This window comes from Miscanthus floridulus, chromosome 8 (genome assembly GCF_019320115.1).
Source record: "Miscanthus floridulus cultivar M001 chromosome 8, ASM1932011v1, whole genome shotgun sequence".
In the NCBI taxonomy this organism is placed as follows: Eukaryota; Viridiplantae; Streptophyta; class Magnoliopsida; order Poales; family Poaceae; genus Miscanthus; species Miscanthus floridulus.
In genome coordinates this window covers 22,232,990-22,254,605 of record NC_089587.1, presented here as the reverse complement: position 1 = coordinate 22,254,605, position 21,616 = coordinate 22,232,990, and the positions used below count along the sequence as shown (strand labels likewise).

Sequence of the window (21,616 nt, the reverse complement as noted above, 5' to 3'; positions counted from 1 at the left end):
AGCTATACAAGTTATTGTTCTTGTACAGTTATGTATTAATTCACGATCAAATGACTCAAAATCAATGCATCGAATGGCTTTACACAAATATATTATGCTCAAGATGTACACAAAGCATTCCCCTACCTATCTTCCTCACTCTGTTGATCTTCTCCCAGTTCCCAGATCAAAACCAACAAACATGGCAGCGAGTGACCTAGCGGAGATGGGGAGGCTGTTCAACCCAACCTTTCTGCCCATCCAAGTTGAATGGCAGATACGACCAACAAACTCTTACGACACGAAGAAACGGGGAAAGGAATAGGGATTCATTTTCATTCATCATTATTAGTTTCGGTTTAGTTACAACTTTATGTCAAAAAAAAATATTACACTCGTCATGTATCAATTCCCTAACGCAGTCAGATGCTGCAGGGGACATCCACAAACAATGCCCAGCACAAAAAAAAACATGAACTACGACTACCCACTGCCGCCACTAAAATAAAATGAAGCAGGGTAGAAATGGGGTAAATCCTACCGACCTAGCATACCTCATCTAATCCCCTAGAACAAACCAACCCATCAGGCAACAGTTTAAACACCAGCACTTGCCGGTGCCATCCCTCGAACAGAATTTACAGAGATTAAGCCTTAGCAACAACAGAAGTCGCGCAATGGTAGGCCGGTAAGTAGGACAAGACTGAAACGGGTAAAACATGGCTGCACCCTTGCTGGGACACCGGAATCTACTGTAAGAGGCCACACATAGGTTGTGACCTGTATCACTATCATCTACATCTCCAATCTACCTGACCGCGTTGTTATGCTGCCGGAGAACTGAGAAGCTTCTAAATGTAGATAGAATCTATAGAGATAGCCAGGAGCACTGTCATTACGATGCTCATGAATCCGCGTCTTTCTTCCTCTTCCCCTTGTTTCCAGACCTCGCATTGTCAGCTGGCTCGGGGTTTGGAGCAGGATCCTTTGTGTACATGATGCAGTCGTCAAGGGTGTAGATCCTGAGCGCAAGCGATGATACGGTTGTTGTCTTGATAGCTGCAGTGAAGGAGGACCAGTACCACCAATCTTTCTTCAGGAATTCAGCTTTTATCATGCTCTGCAAGAAGTCGATTGCCAATACCACCTAAAAGAGGCACAGACATGATTAATCAGTAACTGAATCATACTACAATTATCTCTAGGCTTCTAGCATAACTAAAACTGCAATTTCCCAGACTTGAGTTAGAAGGAACAGACAGGATTACAGATTAGGTCCCACTACCACTTGGATCTGTCACACTGCCAATTTGCTAATTACATCCTAAATTCTAGGATTCGTTATCGGCCTTATTTCTCAGTTTGGAGACTACAGATCATGCACTAGTCATTTTAAGTCAAACATAGAGGGCAGCTAACGTAAAATCCAAAATTTCAAATGCAAGGTAGCATGGGAGTTTAGATTAGGAGCAATAAGTCATAAATTAGGAATAAGAAAAAAAAATGTAGGAGATTATCTGCTTAGGAAAGTAATGAGATTTGTTAGGAACTAAAACTGGTGCCTGGAAACTCACTGAAAATGCAAATATTACTATTCTAAAAAAAATTCAGTAAATTGGAAATACACAAATAGGGTGACGTACATATGATATTAATTCTGCATCCTTCACAAAAGCACGCCATGAACGCCTTCTTATTTGCTGAGACTTGGAGGCTCTGAATGCTTCCTCAGGCAAAGCTGCTTCTACATCAAGCAAGTTTATCTTTAGCTGCTTCAGGATATGAAAATTCCTGCCTATCACAGGCATCAGTGATGACTCTGGAACCAAGCCCCCATTAACAGTTAGCAATCTTGTTGGTTTGTCTGTTGAAGGTGCTTCCTTGGCTGAAGTACTATCCCTAACAGGCTTCTTAGATTTTGGCATCTGCCCATCACCTGCATTGCCAGAAAAATCTTGACCAACTTGGGATCCCTCTTGCCCAGACATTTTGGCAGACATAGCTTGGCATTCCTCCAATGAGGAAGTCCAATCATTTGGTTTATCGTCATTTCTTTTATTTTCATTTAGCAGAGCTGGCGGGTCAAGGAAATATGCAGGTGAAGGCACAAAAGATGGGATTCCATTTGATCCAAGTAGCCCAATCTCCTTCACCGTCTCCTTGTTTGAATCATTTGTGATAAATTTTCTACAAATTTCTTCAAAGTCATAAGGGCATGACTCCAATTTTCCACTGTTAGATGGTTTGATGGAACAATTATGATCTACAGGATCTTTTTTCTTTATATCAGTCTTGGTACCCTTCAGTTTTGGCTCATCATTTTCTTTACTTTCACTAGGACAGTCGTTCCTGCTGTTGCATTTTCCACCATTATGCCCTTCATATTCCATCAATGTGAGATAAGTTTCATGACAATTTAAGCAATGGTGTCGAGAAGGCCATAGAGGCTCTAAACAGTCACAGTGATATACTCTTTCTTCAGAACCCGACTTTGACTTCCTTCCTCTCTTTTTGGATAGCTCACTAGTGTCCTGATCCAATTGCAGACCATACTTCTGCTCCAAAACTATAAAAGCCTTGGTGTTTGGAAGTTCCATAGGTGGTTCACTCTTTGAAGACTTGGACACTGGAGGATCAGTGATGGGAAAACTAGCCTGGTGATAAAGAGACTTTTGCCAGTGCAAGATAGAGTCTTTCAGGTCCTTCTCCCTTGGATCAATATCTCTTAGCCAGTCAACAAGACACTTGATTTCTTCATCAGATTCATACATAACAAGCGATGCCGAATTCCAACCTCTATCAAATGTTGACTGAGAATGGCTTGTAACCATGCTAATGTCTCTGTCTTTGGGTATCAGCATGCTTCCATCTGCAACAAGACGAGGACACTTACTAGGTCTTCCTGTAACCCAGTACAATCGACCAACAGAATCCCTACCCAGGCACTCTCTTCTCAAGAATGCCATACTCAGCTGTGATTCTACTGTGCTAATTGAATCCTGCAACTGTGAAATCCTCTCCGATAAATTATTTGATTCGTTGTTATCAGCATCATGGTCAACCGATTTAGATGTCGATGTTTCAATATTGTCTTGGGACGATGCCCTAGCATTTTCATCAGGCAAATCTCCAATTGCTGCATTGATAACTGTAGCAGAATGAGTCTCTCCCACATTCAAGTTATCACAAGTACCACTTTTGCCACCTAATGATTTCTCACAACTTTTGGATCCTTCACCAATAGAGTCCCGATCGGTCCGGTCAGTAACTATCTCTGATGGTTGTTTTGAAAGTCCCAAAGATTTACTTCCTTCAGTAACAGATGTGCTGGATATGCCATTGTCAGTACTGCAAGGTTTACCCACATTCAATAGCCCAGCAGGAACCCCTTCAGCAGGGTTGCTGAGGTTAACTCCAACATTAACCTGTTCAGCCTCTTCAAGATGCTCTGATGCTGTGGGCATAGCACGCTGCTGATTCTCCACAAGTCCTGAACTATTGCCTATTTGGTCATTTTTCATCAATCTACTTTGTGCAGCATATTGAGTTTTTATTTCTACCCGATACTTCAACTCTTTCAGTTCATAATTCAGATGACGTAATTTCTGCTGGAGATCATTTGACTTGTCTGAACACTGATCTAGATGTTCCCTGATGAGAGCTGTGTTGTGCAATTCGTCACATAGAAATTTCAGCAAATATATTCTCTGCAATTGAAGATCAAAATAACATATCAGAAGGTTGTCACTTATCTGCTATAGAAAATAGGATGACAAATAGCGTTCATGGTAATACAACCCCCGCTGATCAAAGGCCTATTTGTTTTGTAATCTTGTTGCAGATTACAAAGCTTGCATGTAGATTACGTTTATGGCTTTTTCCTCTATACGGTCCTTATTAGATTCTTTCCTAAGAATTTAAACATGCTGACAACACAAACTAACATCTTCCATAACTGTGATTTCCTAAATCTATGTGACCAGTCAAAGTGCGCTGTATAAAAAAGAGTGGGTCTTAATAGTACAGTAAAAATATAGTGCGGAGCACATCCATGAACTGATGAAAGCATCCCTAATTATTGATTGGGGAAAAAGACTTGGAAGATATCAACAAAAGAAAAAAAAAAGTGTTCTGCTAGAGGATGAGTTCTGATAAGTTTAAGCCCTGAAGCTTGAGTGCCCATATGATCTCACAAATGCAAAATCTTAAGCACTTAAAATAACTTTAAGAGGATATATTTGCGTGTTCACCCACTTCCTTTATCTAGGATGAAGGAACACTAAAGCTTTTAAGTAAACGATAGACAAAATACATAAAAAGCATTCAAAGAGTGACGAGCCGATAACTTCACTTCAATTCAAAGATAAAGAGATGAGACAGACCTCAGCTACGCTAAGCTCCCAGTACTCTTTCTCATCCATCGCAACAGCTAACTTGTTGAGTTTCTCAATAAAAACATGAGCTTCCTCCCCAAGGCACTTCTTTTGTTCTTGCCCTGAAACATGAGTTTGGAAAGTACATGACGGGCAATACCAGTTTCCAAGCGGTATGCGTGCCAGTGGCGGGTTCAGGCAATAAGTGTGGTATTCAGAGTCACAAGTATCACATAGAAGGACGCTCTCGTCATCTCGATCGATTCCACAGACTTTGCAGACACCATCCTCCCATGGTGCTTTGGGTAACTTATTGTTTGCTGCTGTGAGAGCATCTTGTAGCTCCTGGTGGATTTCTGAGTTACCATTTTCATTGCTTAGATATTTATCAAATTTCTCAACAAGGTCTTGTACCTGCACCAACCAAGTAAACGATGTAGAGGAACGTTCAGTAAAAAAAATCATGATCATACTACTTAATAAACAGAAATTTTCACAGTAAGGCCAATGTATAAAGCTGGTATCTAAACATTACCACTGGGAATCATAGATTTGTTAAGGTATAATAGTCAAAGGGCATTAGTGTAATCTCTCTAGTCTATTTACAAGTGCGAGTGCTAAAATAGAATTTTCTAGAACAAAAGGAACTCTCTGGAGTTTGTTAACAATTTGCAATCACTTCAGAGAACTAAGAGAGACGAACTAGTAGTTATTGGAAAACCAAGCTTTAAGACACATCAACAATACCATAATGGAAGGTTCTTATGAATATAGTAAGCTAAAATCACACATCCCTGAACATAAAAGGCAAGATCGTACAGGGACAGATAGGAATAACAAACCTCTGCCTTATACAATGACTCAAAACTCTCAGACAGTGCAGCAACCATGACTACCACTTCAGGTCGATCAGCAAATGCAGTTTGCAGATTACGGATTACCTGCAGGTAAACACAAAGGCACCATAATCTGAACTTGACCATGAAATTTCTTGCAGAGTTGAAGTAGGGGGGCGGGCGGGGGGGGCGGGGGAGAAGACATCCCCTTGAGCCTAAAGCTTGAGCGAGGGGAATACCAAATCCTTTAGGGAGGGGCTTCTCAGCGAGGGGAATACCAAAATCTGAACTGACCAAATTATTGCTCAGCTCTTTAAAATACCACATAAATAAAAATATTTAACAATTTTTTCCACTGCTCAGTTAGACACAGATATAAGCAAAGGCGCTCCAAAAAATACAATATCTCTTTGGTTGCATATCTTGAACTGAGCTCATATTTTGAACACATGAATTAGAATAATAGAGTTTCAAGACTAAACTAAATACATTATTCTAGACTCAGCTTCTTTGCTGGATAGTTTGGCTCCACCTTAGACAACCTCATCAGCATATACTGCATAGTAAAGCTCAGTCTACAGAACTAATGATGTGTGAGAGAAAAAGGGAGTCATGTGTCATGAAGATATGGGCTATTCCTATTCTTATAAAGAACAAAAAATTAATCTCTCTTCATGAGTTAACATAATAATAGTTTAAAAGATTTTTCTCAAAAAAGAGGAAAGAATGGATCATAAGATGTGTGAACAATAAGCCATCACATTTCAATACAAATAAATAAAAGTGGCGCATGGATATCGGTATCACTGCATTACTGAAATAAATAGCAAGATTGATAAGTAAATTGCGATCATAACTGAATTAAACTTAACACAACACTAGGGTTCTTTCACAATTAAGTCATAATACATGCGGCAGTCCATGGGCTCAAGCAGGGATAATGACTAATTTTTGGCTATGAAAACCAGGCTCTAGACCCCTATTAAAGACCAGAAAGGCATACTGCAATAGCAGTAAACTGTCATGAAATTAATGATAAAATACCTAAATCAAAGAAACTGTTAGTCAAAAGGTTACAAGTGGAAGTGGTACTGTAACACAACTATCTATTTTTCATGGAAAATGGCAGAAGAGGACAGTACCAAATAACACATCATTTCAAGCTATCATAAAAGTGCAAGGAGATTCCTAAAAGGCACATTACAAGAAAAATATAGCATGCATCAACACTGAATAATACAGAACAAGGTGTCAAAGAAAACATACTTCTTGTACATCATCAAGAAAAGCCTCCCAAGATCCGCGATAAGCTCCCTTAGCCAACCTTATATCAATTGTGCGGAAGTCCAAAGGGCGAGATACCATACCAGGAAATCCAAGGATGCCCTCATCCTCATTCTCATTGGAATTTGTTAGTGTTGTTCCAAGCAAATTAGCAAACTGCTTTGATTCATCAGAGGAAATAGCACGCCGCAGGGCAATACGGCACCTTTTCAAGATAGCCTCTGAGATGGAGATAATATTTCTTTCCTTTCTTGGTTTTTCTGTATTCTGGGGCACTTTTGTACGACAGGCCTCTGTCAAGACGGATAAGACAGCTTTCTGAAAAATAAACATGCCTTTTAGTACATTTTCCAATAATCTCGTAGTCATAATTTTCCCAAAGCTGAGTTCATTTCTTGTCCCTCCCTCTCAGTAACTTTTGTGACAAATCTAATGTATTGTTTTTAGCTTAGTTTGAATGCGTGTATAATGGCCTTCCAACCTGGTGCCATTCCTCTTCTTGCAACTATATGTCACATTTCATCAGAATGTGCTGACGGCAGTAAGTTCAGATTAAATTTCTACAACAAATTTCCTAATCAGATAAGCTACAGAAGCAAAAGCATGTTAGAAGAGCACCTGAGTGGGAACAGGCGTCTCTACAAGGTAGTAAACCTTGGCCAGCTAACCAGATAAAATTCCAACAAAATTGGTTGCTCAATATTCCACTTAAGAAACAAATAATATCTAGGGCTATCTGAAGCCAACGTGACCAACCTCTTTGATGTACCAATAGTTCATAGCATATAATGACATACTAAAAAGAACAAACATGTAGTAAGGTTCACTACTTTGAGTAAACACATGCAGAATGTAAGGAAGTACACGAAAGAAATTTTCTTCTCACTTAGTAGCAGCAGGAACTTTACAAACCTTGGTTGGTCCAGATGCATTACCCTTGTAGACCTCTTTACTGATTGAATGCTCCAAAATTTTCCTTGCCCATTCTGGAGGTTTTCTGTCCAAAGCTTCATAAACGCACTTTCTTATTCTTGTTCCCACATTAGTTGGCAATTTTCTCACAGCCTCCAGTGATTTCACCCAATCTGGTAATGTAGTGTCACTAGCAGGCTCCTCTGGAGAATCTACAATATCAGAATCCTGGTAATCCATCATAAAGACCTTATTCCCTTCATTTGCTGAAGAATTGCATATCAAAGTTTCAGCCTCTGCAAGCAGCTGAAATACAAGAAGATTATTGCTAATGATATGCACATATAGCTGTCAAACTAGAAATTTTACAATTACCTCCTAAGTAGATAATCATAGTATTTTTTTTCTATGCATAATTGTGGGAGATGGATTATAAACAAAGAGTGATAGATACCATAGCACAAAGCAACACAGCACCCACTACGATATATGATATCAAAAATAAAAATATATGACATAGCTGGACAAGAACTAGCTTCTTTTCCAGCGAAATCTTCCCCAGCAGCAGTATAGAACAAATAATGAAAAACACATGTAATGAACAATACGCTAGTATAATTCGGAAAATAAATAGTTACAGATGATGCTGGCATGGCTAGAAAGATTAAATTAGCTTTTCTTTAATACTTATTTCCCTCTACGAAGGCTCACTATTCCCACGTGTCAGATTGCGTAATCTATGACATATTACATATACAATAGAATTCAGCCACCCTGCTGAAGTATTGATTATAGAAGTTGATACATAGAACAAAGAAGTTCAACATAAATGGATGAAAAGATGACCAAAGCATGAAAACTACACTCACTGAAACTGTCTAAATTTGAAGACAGAGACAGGACAAATTGGACAAATTACATATCTAAATAAATCAGAAGTGCAAATAAAGCTAACAAGAAGAAAACTCCTCACCGATGCATCCTTCTCCATGCCAACAACCCCAGGTAGAGCTCCACACAGGATACCACCATCACCTTGTAGGCAGCGGAACAATTTCACTCCTTCTCGACTAGAAATATCAGATAAATCCATGCAGCCACTCATGGAAGAAACAGCTAAAATATATCTTCTAGCCAACTCTGGCCAAGTCAAGTTGTTAGCAGTCAGCATATCAATCTTTAACTCTCTTGTCAGAGTATCAGTGTCCCTTTTTCTTCCTCGTCTGGATTTGGATTCCTTTAAATCAATTTTTGGATCCACAAAAATTGCAACTCTAGATACAAGTTCGGTGAAAAGAATCTTCAAGAGTGCAAGGTGGATCTCAGGCAGCACTAAACCACTACATCTCCCAAGTGTCTGGGCAGCCAACTTATTTTGAGCAGCTTCTCGTGATGAAGAAGTTTCAACTGGAATAGACACAGATACCATTTCTTCAATAGTTATACCTGATTCACCATTCGAATACGATGTAGAGACATTAGCAGGTGAATTCATTGGTGGAGTGTCATCTCTGTAGTTTTGGTTGTCATTTTGATTCACGTGAATCGGCCATGGGTCAATGAGTTCATCTTCTACTTGCTCAATTGAAGGAAGTTCTTTCAGGCCGATGATTTCAGCAAATCGTCCAAGAAACTCGAATATCTACAAGCGCAGACAACCCAGTTGTAAGAATTAGAACCAAGAAAACAACAAATAAAAAGGTGTTTCCTTAAACAGTGGAACAAGTGAAAGAAACAGGAACCAAAACTACCTGGAAAACATCCCCTGCCAATTCTGGTGGAAGCTTGCGGCTAATAGGATTTCCCGGAGGAAGCTCACGGATGCTAAAAGAGCTAGGCTGAGCATGATCCTGTGGCCCACTCACTACAGATCCATGTCTACCGTATGACATGACATCCCCATGCAACGGACTATTTTTATTAACAGCTATCAGTGTGCCACATGCAATCGTCAGCGAAGAGTTAATTCCAGTCCTGTTACACAAGAACTGATAGTTTGGACAAGCCCTGGATTTAGGAAGAGATTCCACAAATTCTTGAACAAATTCCATATCAAACCCGATTCTGTCCGGATACAACCATTCTTTAAGTAATGCACAAGTTGATTCCACATCATTCTCCTTTTCTATAAACCGTGGTACCTTAGGTCCATTTGATGAGCAAAACTTAGCCAATAGATCGAAAGGACTATCAGTGCGCTGACGTCCACTTTCATAGTCAAATGAAGATTTTTCACTACTGTGAGTGCAGAATAATACCAAATGGCCATGCTCCTTGTACATTTTTTCACAAGCTTCCATCATAGCACAACAAACCATCCTCCAGACTGAGGAAGGTGATGTTCCTTCATAACTGAAGTCACCAATTTTGTCATACATATTTGCTTCAATAGTCGGTGCCCAACTGAAAGACCCAGGATCTGACAGTACAGCTGGCACTGTCATATTCGAAGTTTGTACATTAGTGCACCCTAAACTCTCTTTACCCTCCATATCATTACCGAGACATGATAAGAAATCTTGATTCGTCTCAGAGAAATCTGATAAGAGCATAGAAATATTATCATCAGCATCATTAGTAGTATCTTCAATCGAACCACTACCTTCCCTTGTTTCTATTGTATCAGCCTTTCTAACAACATTTGGGCACACTGTGGTTGATGCATCCGGAAGTTGGAATGCTGAACATGGTAACCTTCTCATCTTAAACAAAGGTCCAAAATTTCCTCCATCAATCACTTCACACTCAAACAGTGAACCAGTAACTCTATCATGCCAGTAAGATGTAAACCCAACCGGCCATATCTGGTAGGAATTATGGTAACTTGTCCGATTATCAATTTCTCCCAAGCTGGTAATGAAAAAATCACTACATTGAACAGGTAGGGCAACCTAGAGTTTCACCACAACAAATGCATGTAGTTCAAATCAGTATCAAAAGAAAATACACTTTAACTCTGGGACTCAAAAAAAATTTGTACTGTCAAATAACCCATGTTTTAAAGGCGGCTAGGCGTCCAGGCGAGTGCTTGGTACGCCTGGACGCCTAGGCGGCGCCTAGGCGACAAGGCGCCACTGTTTCCCAAGGCAAGCTGGGTATGCCTGGACGCCTAGGCGTCGCCTAGGCGATGCCTTTAAAACACTGCAAATAACAGTGACATATAAAATGTGCATTGAATGGTGAAGCAGAATCTGAAATGGACAAAGCAAGATACTCACTGTATGATGATGTGGCTGATGATTACTGTTACTCCATAAGAAATTTTGGAGGCTTTAAGGAACTTCTGTTTTCACTAGGACTCTGTTCGATTGCGTTGTTAAAAAATGATGGATCCATAGAAATGCCAGCACTTCCTAACTCATGGTTCTCAGCAACCTTGGGTAATGTTGATGTTTGTGGAAGATCTCTTCTTCGGCGTAAATTAACTGACCTTTGCGATACGTTTCCATCAGCATTTAAATCTCGGTCCATGGAAGTAAAATTTTGTCTCATGCCAAGACACTGGGCAAGATCAAATGCTGGCATAAACTGCATTCCATCTACAACAACAACAATGTGTACTAATTAGTACAAGTTGCACCAATATTCACACTTGAAACCATATGTTTATAATATATGCAACTGAACACCATGCAGTTCACTTAAAAAGTTAGTAAGACGCCAAATGTTTTTGGAAGCCAGAAACCATACAGAAGTGGGCACACAATGGCTAGGCACTGAACATACTCACTGAAAGGATTTAAGCTTGAGAGTTATCACTACAAATCCCTGTCTAAAAGCCTCTTTAATAAACAGAGATAGATATAGCTGTCTAAAAAGCTAACAAACAACAAATCTCACTTGCATTAAATAAAAGTAAATGATTGATCTGTTATACTTACCATAAAGAGTAGTATTCTGCAAGTGAACCCCCTCAAAATGTGGCAAGTTGGCAACTGTCAACTGAGGTCCATCGGAGATATTTTGCCTGCGGAAGTCACAAGAACATATTAACCACCTTATGATAATAGTGTCTGTATGATTAGGCTAGAACTTAGCAGAAAGCTTCTACCGAGTTCACGAGCATTGTTACTGTCAGAGTAACCAAAGACATTCCAGCTTGTAGAACATAATTGCTAGTTTGGTAAGAAAGAGGACCTAAAGTTTAAACAAGTTACATCCAAAGATAGCAAATGGAATATCAGGAAATCAAAAGTGCCTTCTTTGAATGGATGTTTCAAGTAAATGATGATCATAGAACAAACCAGACTGACAAGAAAAAACAGCTAGCATGGCAATGACAAGGAGTGCTCCATAATAATAATGATGATAATAAAAGCTACTGTAGTAAATGCAGGACTTCCAATTCTGGACATTAATTTGTTTAAATTTTTCTGTCTAGACACTTGAACAATAAAAAAATAGGGACAAGATGTGCACTATAGTTAAATATTAGGAAAACAAAGGTCGTGTCTCTGAACTTGAATAAACTATCCATTACATTCCAGTACCAAGTTATTTGTGTCAACCGTCAACCAAGCCTTTAAGTTAGCAACTAACAGTGATGCTGATATGGTTGTCGTCGCCACTAGGCTGCAAATCATCACTAACTGTGGGGGATTGGTGTTGGATTTGCAGATAGGCCACTATAAATAGGTTGTCTTCTGGAAACGCTAAATCCCCCACTTTACACTTGCAAAATCTGACTCATCCCATTACAGAACCCCCACTGTTGGCAAGATTTACCCACTAAAACAAGCAGATAAGGCAACTAATTGAACTTTTTACATGGATCAGATCCACGGAAAGCTCTCTCAAGTTGACAATCTTAGTAATGCTGTAATACCGGTGATATGATGCAAGTTTAAACACCTCACACAGATACTCTGAATTTAGTTTTAACCCTAAAATGCGCATCGCAAACTACAGCCCCCTTGTTCCCCACCCTCGCCCATAATCACAGTGTCCCCGGGTCGATGGGGCTGAGTAACTGGGATCAAGAAACGCAGTGCCCTACTTGTGAAGGCAGGGACGAGATTGTTCCTGCGTTCCCAGAATGGGGGCGATATTCCTAGGACGACGAACACAGATCGATCCCGTTTCTGGTGACTATGCTCACACCCCAGATCTGATTAGAAAACAAAATTATGCTTAGATCTATACCTCAAGTTGAACCGATTTGCAGATCTACAACTTCCTTGTTGACCGAAGCAGGATTGCGGCGCTGATTAGGAGCAGGGGAGGAGAGGGCAGAATAGTTAGGGGTTCTGTGTAATTCTTAGGTTTTCTTTCTATCAAGGAGAGAGGGCATAGGGTATATATAGAGGGGAAAGCCGGTGTATAGACTCAGTCTACAAGCTCAATATAAAGCGAGAGAAAACGCCTTAATTAAATAATATTTTATTGGCAAATTCCACGTCACCAATTCAAGCAAGTATATCTGATGAGGCCCACCAAATCTCCAGAGTTACAATGGTTAGACCATTGAAGTCTGGGGGTCGATGAAACCCCCATCACCAGCCCAGGTTCGAAGGCTGGCACAAACTTCTTTAGAACAAAATCAGTGGGGAAATCTCCGCCTGGTCAAGTTTTTTTTTTTTTAATCTGATGAGGCCTGGTTGTGTACAAGAAATAAATATAAGGACCTGATTGACCAAATTCGGTGTATGGACACCTTTACAACAATTTTGATGTTAGAACACCTGGTTGAACAATCATGTCACAATGACACCTTATTAAAGTTCTTTCTGTGCAACAGAACTGAGCTGTGTTTCCCTAAGGACCCAAATGAGATGTAACAATTTGATCAGGAATTTTACATCAAAAGCACATGTCTAAGGGCTAACAGCACTAATGTTGATATTGAAACAAGGAAAAACAATATTGCTATCTTAGAACCACTGAGTGATAACAGTACATGAGCATGCCATCGTTCTAACATGTGAATATGATTCAATCACCACAATAATGGATGGTATCCTTTGATGTTGATAAAATTAAAATAGAAACGGAATAGGCAGAAGGATCCATCACTCAGCAACATGCATATTAGAAAAAGTGAAATGTGGGACCTATCTGTGTGGCCTAAATTAAGTGGCATGCCGGCCCGTCCATGGGTAAGCACATAGGAGGTACTTGATCCCACCAAATTCTAACTCATGCAAATACCATGAGAATGGAAATAACTGCAAGGCTTGGGACCTTCCAAAACCAGAATGCAGAACAGCAAAAATCAGGCATGAATAGGTTTAAAAATTTCAAGATACATTTGTGTTTACGGAAATAGACAACAACAACAACATAGCCTCTCAGTCCCAAGCAAGTTGGGGTAGGCTAGAGTTGAAACCCACCAAGAGCCCCAAGTCTGTTTACAGAAATAGACAATCAAGAAAATAACAGTTTTCTGTACAACCTAACTGGCACAGTTTAAAAATACCGGAACTGTAAACAGTAAGTGTTTGTAGCTTATTTTGAGCGACTACCCACTTGATTTTGATTCAGCTATAACAGTAAGTGTTTGTGCGTACTTGTTAGTTCCACTCCCATGGCTTATTGTGTTTTGCTTAGAACAGAACATTCAGCACTGGGTCATTCCAGTAATCGGGTGTACCATTCTGGTGTATTGTAAAATGAAAATGATCAAGTGTACCACACTGGTGTATTGTAAAATGATAAATAATGTCACAATATACTATATGAATCAAATCCATAAACTACTCAGATGTATATTATTCAAGTGACACTATTTTTTTAGTAAAAATCATGAAATGGAAAGTAGGCAACTAGGCATCTAAGTTCCTTTGCAGGAGACATAATTGCCCTTGTTAACTAATATGGGAGCAAATAGAGGATGGAAGTGGAACTATGACCAGAAAGGTAACAGTATCAGATCCATCCACCTCATTTTCTACATTTAGCTCCCCCTAAGATTATATGATTATTACAAACCTGTAGGGGGCTTAGGAGGGGCTCTATACTTCCAGCGGCAGTAGGGGGGGCTCGAGCCCCGGCTGACCCGGTGTTAGATCCGCCCCTGAATGGAAAGGAACTTAACGGCTGAAGGGGCTCTAGTATTGTTGCCTTGTGGACCTTGCATGGCTTCAGACCATGACAACTCCAAAGGATTTATCTTACAAATAGATTAATGTTTCCAATGTCTACAAACAATAATTATAGAGCAACCTTGGGGAAAAAAGGTTCGATGTCATAAAGTAACATGGGAGACTCAATCAGAAGAAAGACTCAAGCACAACCAGTTTCCTAATTAGTTTCCGTACTGGGTGTTTCAAATGTCTACATGGTCCTTTACTGCTTGGTCACACTAGAGTGCCGGTGAACCACATGGCCTCTAGTGTGGTCATTGGCTCTAGTGTAGAACTGGAGAATAATGGCAAAAAGGCCATGATTGTTCTACAAAAAGCTTAGCTTAAGTCCAAAAGGAACAAATAGCTATCTTGAGATTCATTAGGCTTGTTTGATGCATGGAGACTTAGGAGAAAGATTGATGGTCCCTTGACCAAAATGGGGCGACCTACTTTCATCACAAAGATCATTGTCAGTATCATCAAATGTGCTCACAATGATCTCCATAGCATAGGTCATAATCCTAGCCTTTGATTGCAATACACCACAACGTATCTTGCTACAAGCTTACTTTGGCACAATAACTACCACTTTGCGGCAATTGCAAAGGGGCTTCTCAACTTTGGGCCGCATTAGCTAAGGCTCGATATGACACATTTACGACCTCACCCATCCCTAATTGAGTTGTTATAGAAGTTGACATCGTTAATTACTATGATAAGCTCGAATATCCAAACTATGATGGCAAAGACGACTTAATGGATTCAATGGAACAAACTAGAAATATTTTTTCTAAGGATACAACAGAGGAAGGCAACAAGGTGTTCTTAGCTGCATATGCCATATTGTTAGCAATACCCAATAGTCGTAGACTAAATAGAGAATTTTGTAGCTAGAACTCTCAAAAGTGTGGTTTGGTATACAACACACCACACTCGTCAATTTGTTTTGTGTCACACCATGAAAATGTGGATTTGTCTACAACACACGGCACGGATTAAAACTCTTTTCTACTCGTGAGAGAGAGGTAGGTCGTACCAGCTTCTCTCGAGTTGTACTGGTTAGAGCAGTGTGTTTGGGGTCTCCCTTTGCCGGTCCGCATTTGAATTCTACTACAACTTCTTATTGCAATGTCTAGGGGTGTTCCCCCCTGTGGTCGAGTTTTTTTAAGTAGGTCATTAATTAACATTTATGCCCTTAAAGGTGGATTGCTGCCAATTCATCAATGTTAGATCTCTCAATGAGGCAAGCCCACTTGCATCCCTATTGACCACTATTGACCATGGAGGTTAATAGGAAGAGGAGGCGTGCAAGAGGAGTCGCACAATTTGTATCTTGCCAAAGTCCACCCACAAGGGGCGAGCTCTGCCTCCTTGATCCACTGTCCACAAGAGGCCACTGTCTTGTCGGATCACCAATCAGCACAACAATCATGTGTTAGGGCCGCCTACCGTGTCAGGCAGCACAACAATCAACAAGGCGAAGGAGCGTGCGGTGGCTTACGGGCAAGAAAAGATGTCTTATGGGCGGCTTCAAGGTGGGTCGGAGATTTGACCCCCTTAGGCACTTAGCTAGACTCAAACAAACTTGTACCATGGTGGATTATTAAGTTGAGCTCCAAGTTTTGATATGCAAGGCTAAAACAAGCTATAACAAGTAGTCCAAGTGTTCAAACAGAGAGATTCATCTCAAGGCTAACGCATAGAGACATCAAAGCTTCAGAATCCTCGATTTACATATGAACATGAGTTATGCTCAAACATATAAACAATGAGCTTTAGTCACTGGCTCGCTGGCTTCACCACAATTAAAACAAATAGATAATTGGATGTTTGCAACAGGCAAATCACATAGGGGTTGCAATAGATGCAAAGACAGCTAATTGAAGTTTGCGGAAAGCCAACACATGTTGCATTTCTTTGATCTCCCATATAGTGAAGCCAACACGATCTTGCATTTCTTCGATCTCCCATATAGTCAAGCCAACACAATGTTGCATTTCTTTGATCTCCCGTGTAGTGTAAAGCTAGGTACAATCACATAGATAACTTTACACTCACAAGAGATATATTAGGCATACTACGGTACCAATAGATCTTGATCTCCGAGAAATTGCGGCATGTTTAGTTGTGTAGGAAAACATTAACGCTCACGTGCAACCGCATCGACAACATCTACATATTGATTGTTATGGCATGCAGTCGCATCGACAACATCAACAAAGTGATTGACGTAGGATTCGAGTGACAATCGTTGTCCTCCAGAGAAGATATCGACGAATTGGGAACAACATAAGGACATGCCAAACAAAAGAAATCTAGTTGCGCTAAATATAGGGTTCTATCTCGATGAGATTGTGATTAGGTTGGCGGACATGTAAATAGCACTCAAGTCATCGTAGACGATGATAGCAGCCTTCAAAGAAGGATGGTTCAGTTCAGGAAGAAGCTACGACAACTGCTTCAACGACGCCTTGGCAAAACATAGTAAGACACCTCCACAACTGGGTCAACAAGTCATTTGCGTTTAGAGGAATACAACACCAAGTTGTCTCCAAGGTAGAGACAATATCAAGACATGGAGAACAAATATCTAATCAGCTCACCCAATCATGACCAATAAAGGAGTGGTCCATATATCGGAAGAAAGGGTACCCTAGATTCTTCGGAGAGCAACTTTCCACCAACTTGACAATCGTGAGGATCCTTCATATACAATAGATCAATCACACAAGAGAACACAACGCCAATGAAGCACCGAAGACAATGACAATCCTTCGATAGGCAGTACACCAGCCTACGGAAAGAGTCATGGAGGGTTACATTTGTTGCATGAAGACCCTTATGAATCTCATCACTGAGAAAGGCATTCCTTACTTCAATTGAGAGGCGACGAGCATAAGAGTGTGAATAGTGGTTATGTAGGCAACTAGGGCAAAGGTCTCATTGTTTGGCACAGCCATAGCTCCATTAAAACCATGAGCCAAGGGAACTTGCAAGAGACTTAAGTGAGATTTTGAAAACACGGAATATAATAAGCTAAAAAAACATGCACACCACAAATTAGCGCCGTTGAAAGAGGATCCAATTATGGCGTCTCGAAATAAGGCCAAAGCATAAGAGGGGCAGAGTGCATACGATGCAATAGCCTGGGAGTCGACGCCCAACAATAAAACCTACAAGGGATATCATCGTGCTCCTTGCAACTTGTAGTGGAGGTTCTTGTTTGTGGTGACAATTGAAGAGAGTGCTCTGGTGCTCCCAATGCACGGTAGCGATGGATGCAAGATGGTGACACAAGGCGGCGAATGATACAAAGAGCTCAAGCCACCGATGACGTCCAACTAGGCAATATAACCTCGAGATTGAGGCGATGCCCCAACCAAAAGAGGAATCAACCAGGGTGGTGAGTAAAGAGTACCCCGCGTTCTCTTTTGAACGCAAATGGCAAGAGCTCTGCCTATCAATTAAGAGAAGAGTTTTATATCAAGGGAAGAGAGCCACACAAGCATGCCCAAACCAGCGAGGGAGCCCCAACAATAAGAAACTAAACTTAGTCCTTATTGATTTTGCATATAGTGTGCTCTTTTGTAGATTTCCACGCTTTCTTTGATCCTTCCAACGACTAGGGTGTCGAAGTATTCTCGAAAATCATGCGGTTTCGCTCTTTCCAAAGGTTCCACGTTGTGTAGATAGCTAGGCTATTGAAAGCTCGCTTGCGATTTTTGGGGATCGAGCGGAGGGAATGCTCTCACTAGTCTGCTGGGGTGTCGAAGTGTGCATGTTGTGCCACATCAAGAGTGGCAAAGTGCTCCCAAGAGGTAACAAGGCTCCAGACCGCCTGGGCAAAGGGGTAGGCCAAGCATAGGTGGTTGGTCTTCAGTGGGCCATTGCATAGAGCACAAGCATGGTGACGTGGCCAGCCTCGAAGCTCAAGATTATTGTCGTATCTTGTTCTGGATGAGGATCCACGCGAAGAGTTTGCATTTATTTTCCACATTCGCCTTCCAAATGGAGTTTGTTTTGTATCGTCGGTACGTTCCCAAAAACTGTGCTCTATAAGCTGATTCCATTTCCAAATGATTTTATCTTCGACCTCCAGCTGTAGTTGTAAGCCATATACTCACAATGGGACTCACATAACATGTCAAAGACATGTTGTGGTGCCTAACTTATAAGTTTTGAACGAAAGCCTCTGTTGCATGGATACGTCATGTCACCCCCGTATCCCGTATCGGATACGGAGACACGTGGGATACGGCACGGAGATGTCTCCCTGGAGTATCGTCGAAAATAAATAAATAACAGAATTTTGGATACGTGGGTGGCGACATACTGACTTGTTTTGCCGATACGGCCTAGTTGAGTAGGCCCACTATAACCCTCAGACTTACATGCGCACCACGAGCCTCGAGCCAGGTAGCAAGCAAGGCAATGGCAAACACGCACGCCTCCGCCACCGCCACCCGACTTCTGGCCCTCCGCTCTCCCCGCCTGCGAGGAGATCTAGAGCCGGTGGCATGCTCGAGCAGGGAGCAGCTGCAGCGACGCACGCCACCAGCCTGTCCAACTTCCTACTCGCCTGGCCAGCCGTCCAAGCGTCCCTGCCCATAAGGAGATCAACCGCAGGCAGCAACCGCGGTGACACCTGCCACCCGCAAGGTGCACGCTGCCCATTTGATGCCAGCTATAAATCGACGGCAAACCGATGACGAGTTAGTGGTGAACCAGTGATTTCTTCGCTGTTTCCTCTTGTCTTTTGTAGCCTATTCCTACCCCATTCCCCATGTTAAATCATCTACAGACTCTTTGATTCAACGCAGTGTCAAATTAGTCTCGTCAAAGGGGAAAGGAATTGGATCAGTGATTTACCCATCTCCTCCAAGCCTAAAGCCTCATCCCTTGATTTGACAAGCCCTACTTCTGCACTAATCGCTTATAATTTTATATATTCTCATTTGGATTTTGGAAGTTTGGACTTCGAGAATTGGATGGGTAGGCTGGGCACTTGGCAGAACAGCACAATTGCAAGAATGCAGGGAATTTCAAGTTCCTGCTAGTGTGTTACTGCTTTTAGAATACTAATATGAAAAATAGTTAAACGTATCCACGTATCGGTGCGTATCCATATCCGACCAATACTGATAGTTGTATCCGTATCCTTGCTGCATAGACGAAAGCAACCTATATTGTCTATGTTTGATCACGCAGCGCTGTGTTGTGGTCCCAAAGGACCTAATATACAAGAAAGGGTACACACAAATACAAGAAACATCCTACGCCAGAAGGAAAATACAATGCTACAATAATGCAATACAGTTAGAACAGAGCAGTGAAAAAAAAAATCTAAGGCAACATACCGTTAACGAAACTGTAGCACAGCGACTAACAAACTAGCTGTAACTCTGTAAGACTATAACAATAGCAAGCACCAAAACAAACATAGAGTCAAACAGAATAAGTAATAACAAGGCTCAACGCATTATCCCCTGCTCTGCTGTTCATCACTCTTACCATCATCGATTGCTTAATGCCAGCGTTTTGCAAGCAGCAGGTTACTCAGACTCATAGCCAGTAAGAATAAGGAGTTCGATGGCCAATAATATACTATCGATATAATCAATAATAGTAATAATTAAAAAGAGCTCAAGTAACTGCCTGCGGATGTCGTTGGCGATGACTGCGACGGGGTCCTCCGGCGGAGCAGCGTTGATGTCAAGCTCAACTGCACCCAGCTTCCAGCGGGTGGAGCGAGCGCCACGCCTCTCGCACTCAGGGCAGATCCAGTCCTCGTTCGCAGCGGCGCGGGGCCGCCGCGCGCCAGGGGGGCCGGGTGGCGGGGGCGGGGGGAGGAGAGGCGGCCAGACGCGGACGCAGCTGGGATGGAACCCCCTTTCACACGCGTCGCAGACCAAGGTTCCCCCCAGAATCTCCGGGAGGCCGCAGGACGAGCAGGGGGGCAGCGGGTTGCCACAGCCCGCCTCCCCCGGGTGAGGCGCCGGCGGCGGCAGAGGGAGCAGCGGCAGCCCAAGACAAGGGAGCAAACCGGCGGGCACGTTCCCTATGGGCCCAAAGGGAGTATTCCTCAGCTCGAGGGGGCGGTGGAACCGAAGCACCACATCGAGCGCCTCCTGCTGGAGCCGCGCCTGTTGGTTGGGCGCACCCAGGGGCAGCTGCGGCGGCAGCAGAGGAGGAAGCTGCTGCGGCGGCGGTGGCGGAGGCAGCGGCAGCGGGGCTTGGACCGGCGGAGCCAACTGCCGCGGCGGCGACGGGGCCTGCGCCGGCGGGGTGTCGCTCGGCGGCGGCGACGGGGCCTCGTTGAGGTCGATGACGAGATGCGGCGGGCGATCCATACCGGAATGGGGATCGGGCTCGCGCTCAGGCCAGGTTGAGGGCGCTCGGCATGGCCTCGAGAGGAGGAGGTGGGTGGGGAGCGTGAGGGGAGCGGGGGGGTTTGGAGCGAGAACGGCGAGAGAGAGCTGCACGAGCAAAGCGACGCTGGGGTTAAGGAAGGGGGGCGATTCGGACGGGAGCGCAGCGCCCTCCAGGTGCCCGGAGGAAACGGAAGGGAAAGGACAGTGCGTGCGTGACTGGAGGAGCCAGCCTGGTGCTGTGCGTGTTCGGGAGAGCGCAGCGGATGCCAGGAGGGTTGGTGTGGGGCTGCACGTCAGTGACTCACGCGGCTCTTTTGGCTGGACGGGATGCGGTGACGCGGAGCAGAGGCACGCGAGGGGCATGCCGAGGGTCGAGGGCCGGGGCCGGGCCGGGTCCGCGCGGCGCCTGTTTTTCTGGCTTTGTCCTAGGTGCAGGTTCGTTGCATGTCAAGACAAAGATGGTTAGGCCCTTGGACGGGTTATTATTTCCTATTCTCCTTCCATCACTGAACTTGTGAGAAAGAAAGCTGTATTAACCAATTTTTCTAGAATTTAATTACATTATTATTAGTATAAACAAAATGCTTAAAATCAAGATCTGCTTATTTTTGTGTGACAATTTTTAACTGGATGTCACGTGACTCGTATAAAATAGGATGGTATTAAGTGACTACTTACAAAGGAGAACTAAAAATTTGTAGTTATTTGTATGGCAATATTTGTTTTTATGATTCTGTCATGAACATGCACAGTGAGGTAATTTTCTTGTTGAGCCCTTCATAAATAATGATTAGGGA

General features: G+C 42.4%; 1 protein-coding gene across 1 annotated transcript; it reads right to left on the bottom strand.

The window, feature by feature from the left end:
* Positions 1 to 269: 269 nt before the first annotated feature.
* Positions 270 to 20,982, bottom strand: LOC136475949 (methyl-CpG-binding domain-containing protein 9-like). The gene is given in 12 exon segments (XM_066473605.1): positions 270 to 1,126; positions 1,623 to 3,686; positions 4,362 to 4,766; positions 5,195 to 5,293; positions 6,455 to 6,790; positions 7,385 to 7,690; positions 8,358 to 9,026; positions 9,136 to 10,275; positions 10,603 to 10,632; positions 10,634 to 10,923; positions 11,266 to 11,351; positions 20,104 to 20,982. Coding segments are annotated over 12 exon segments (6,363 nt in total). The 5' UTR covers positions 20,799 to 20,982; the 3' UTR covers positions 270 to 883.
* Positions 20,983 to 21,616: the final 634 nt, after the last annotated feature.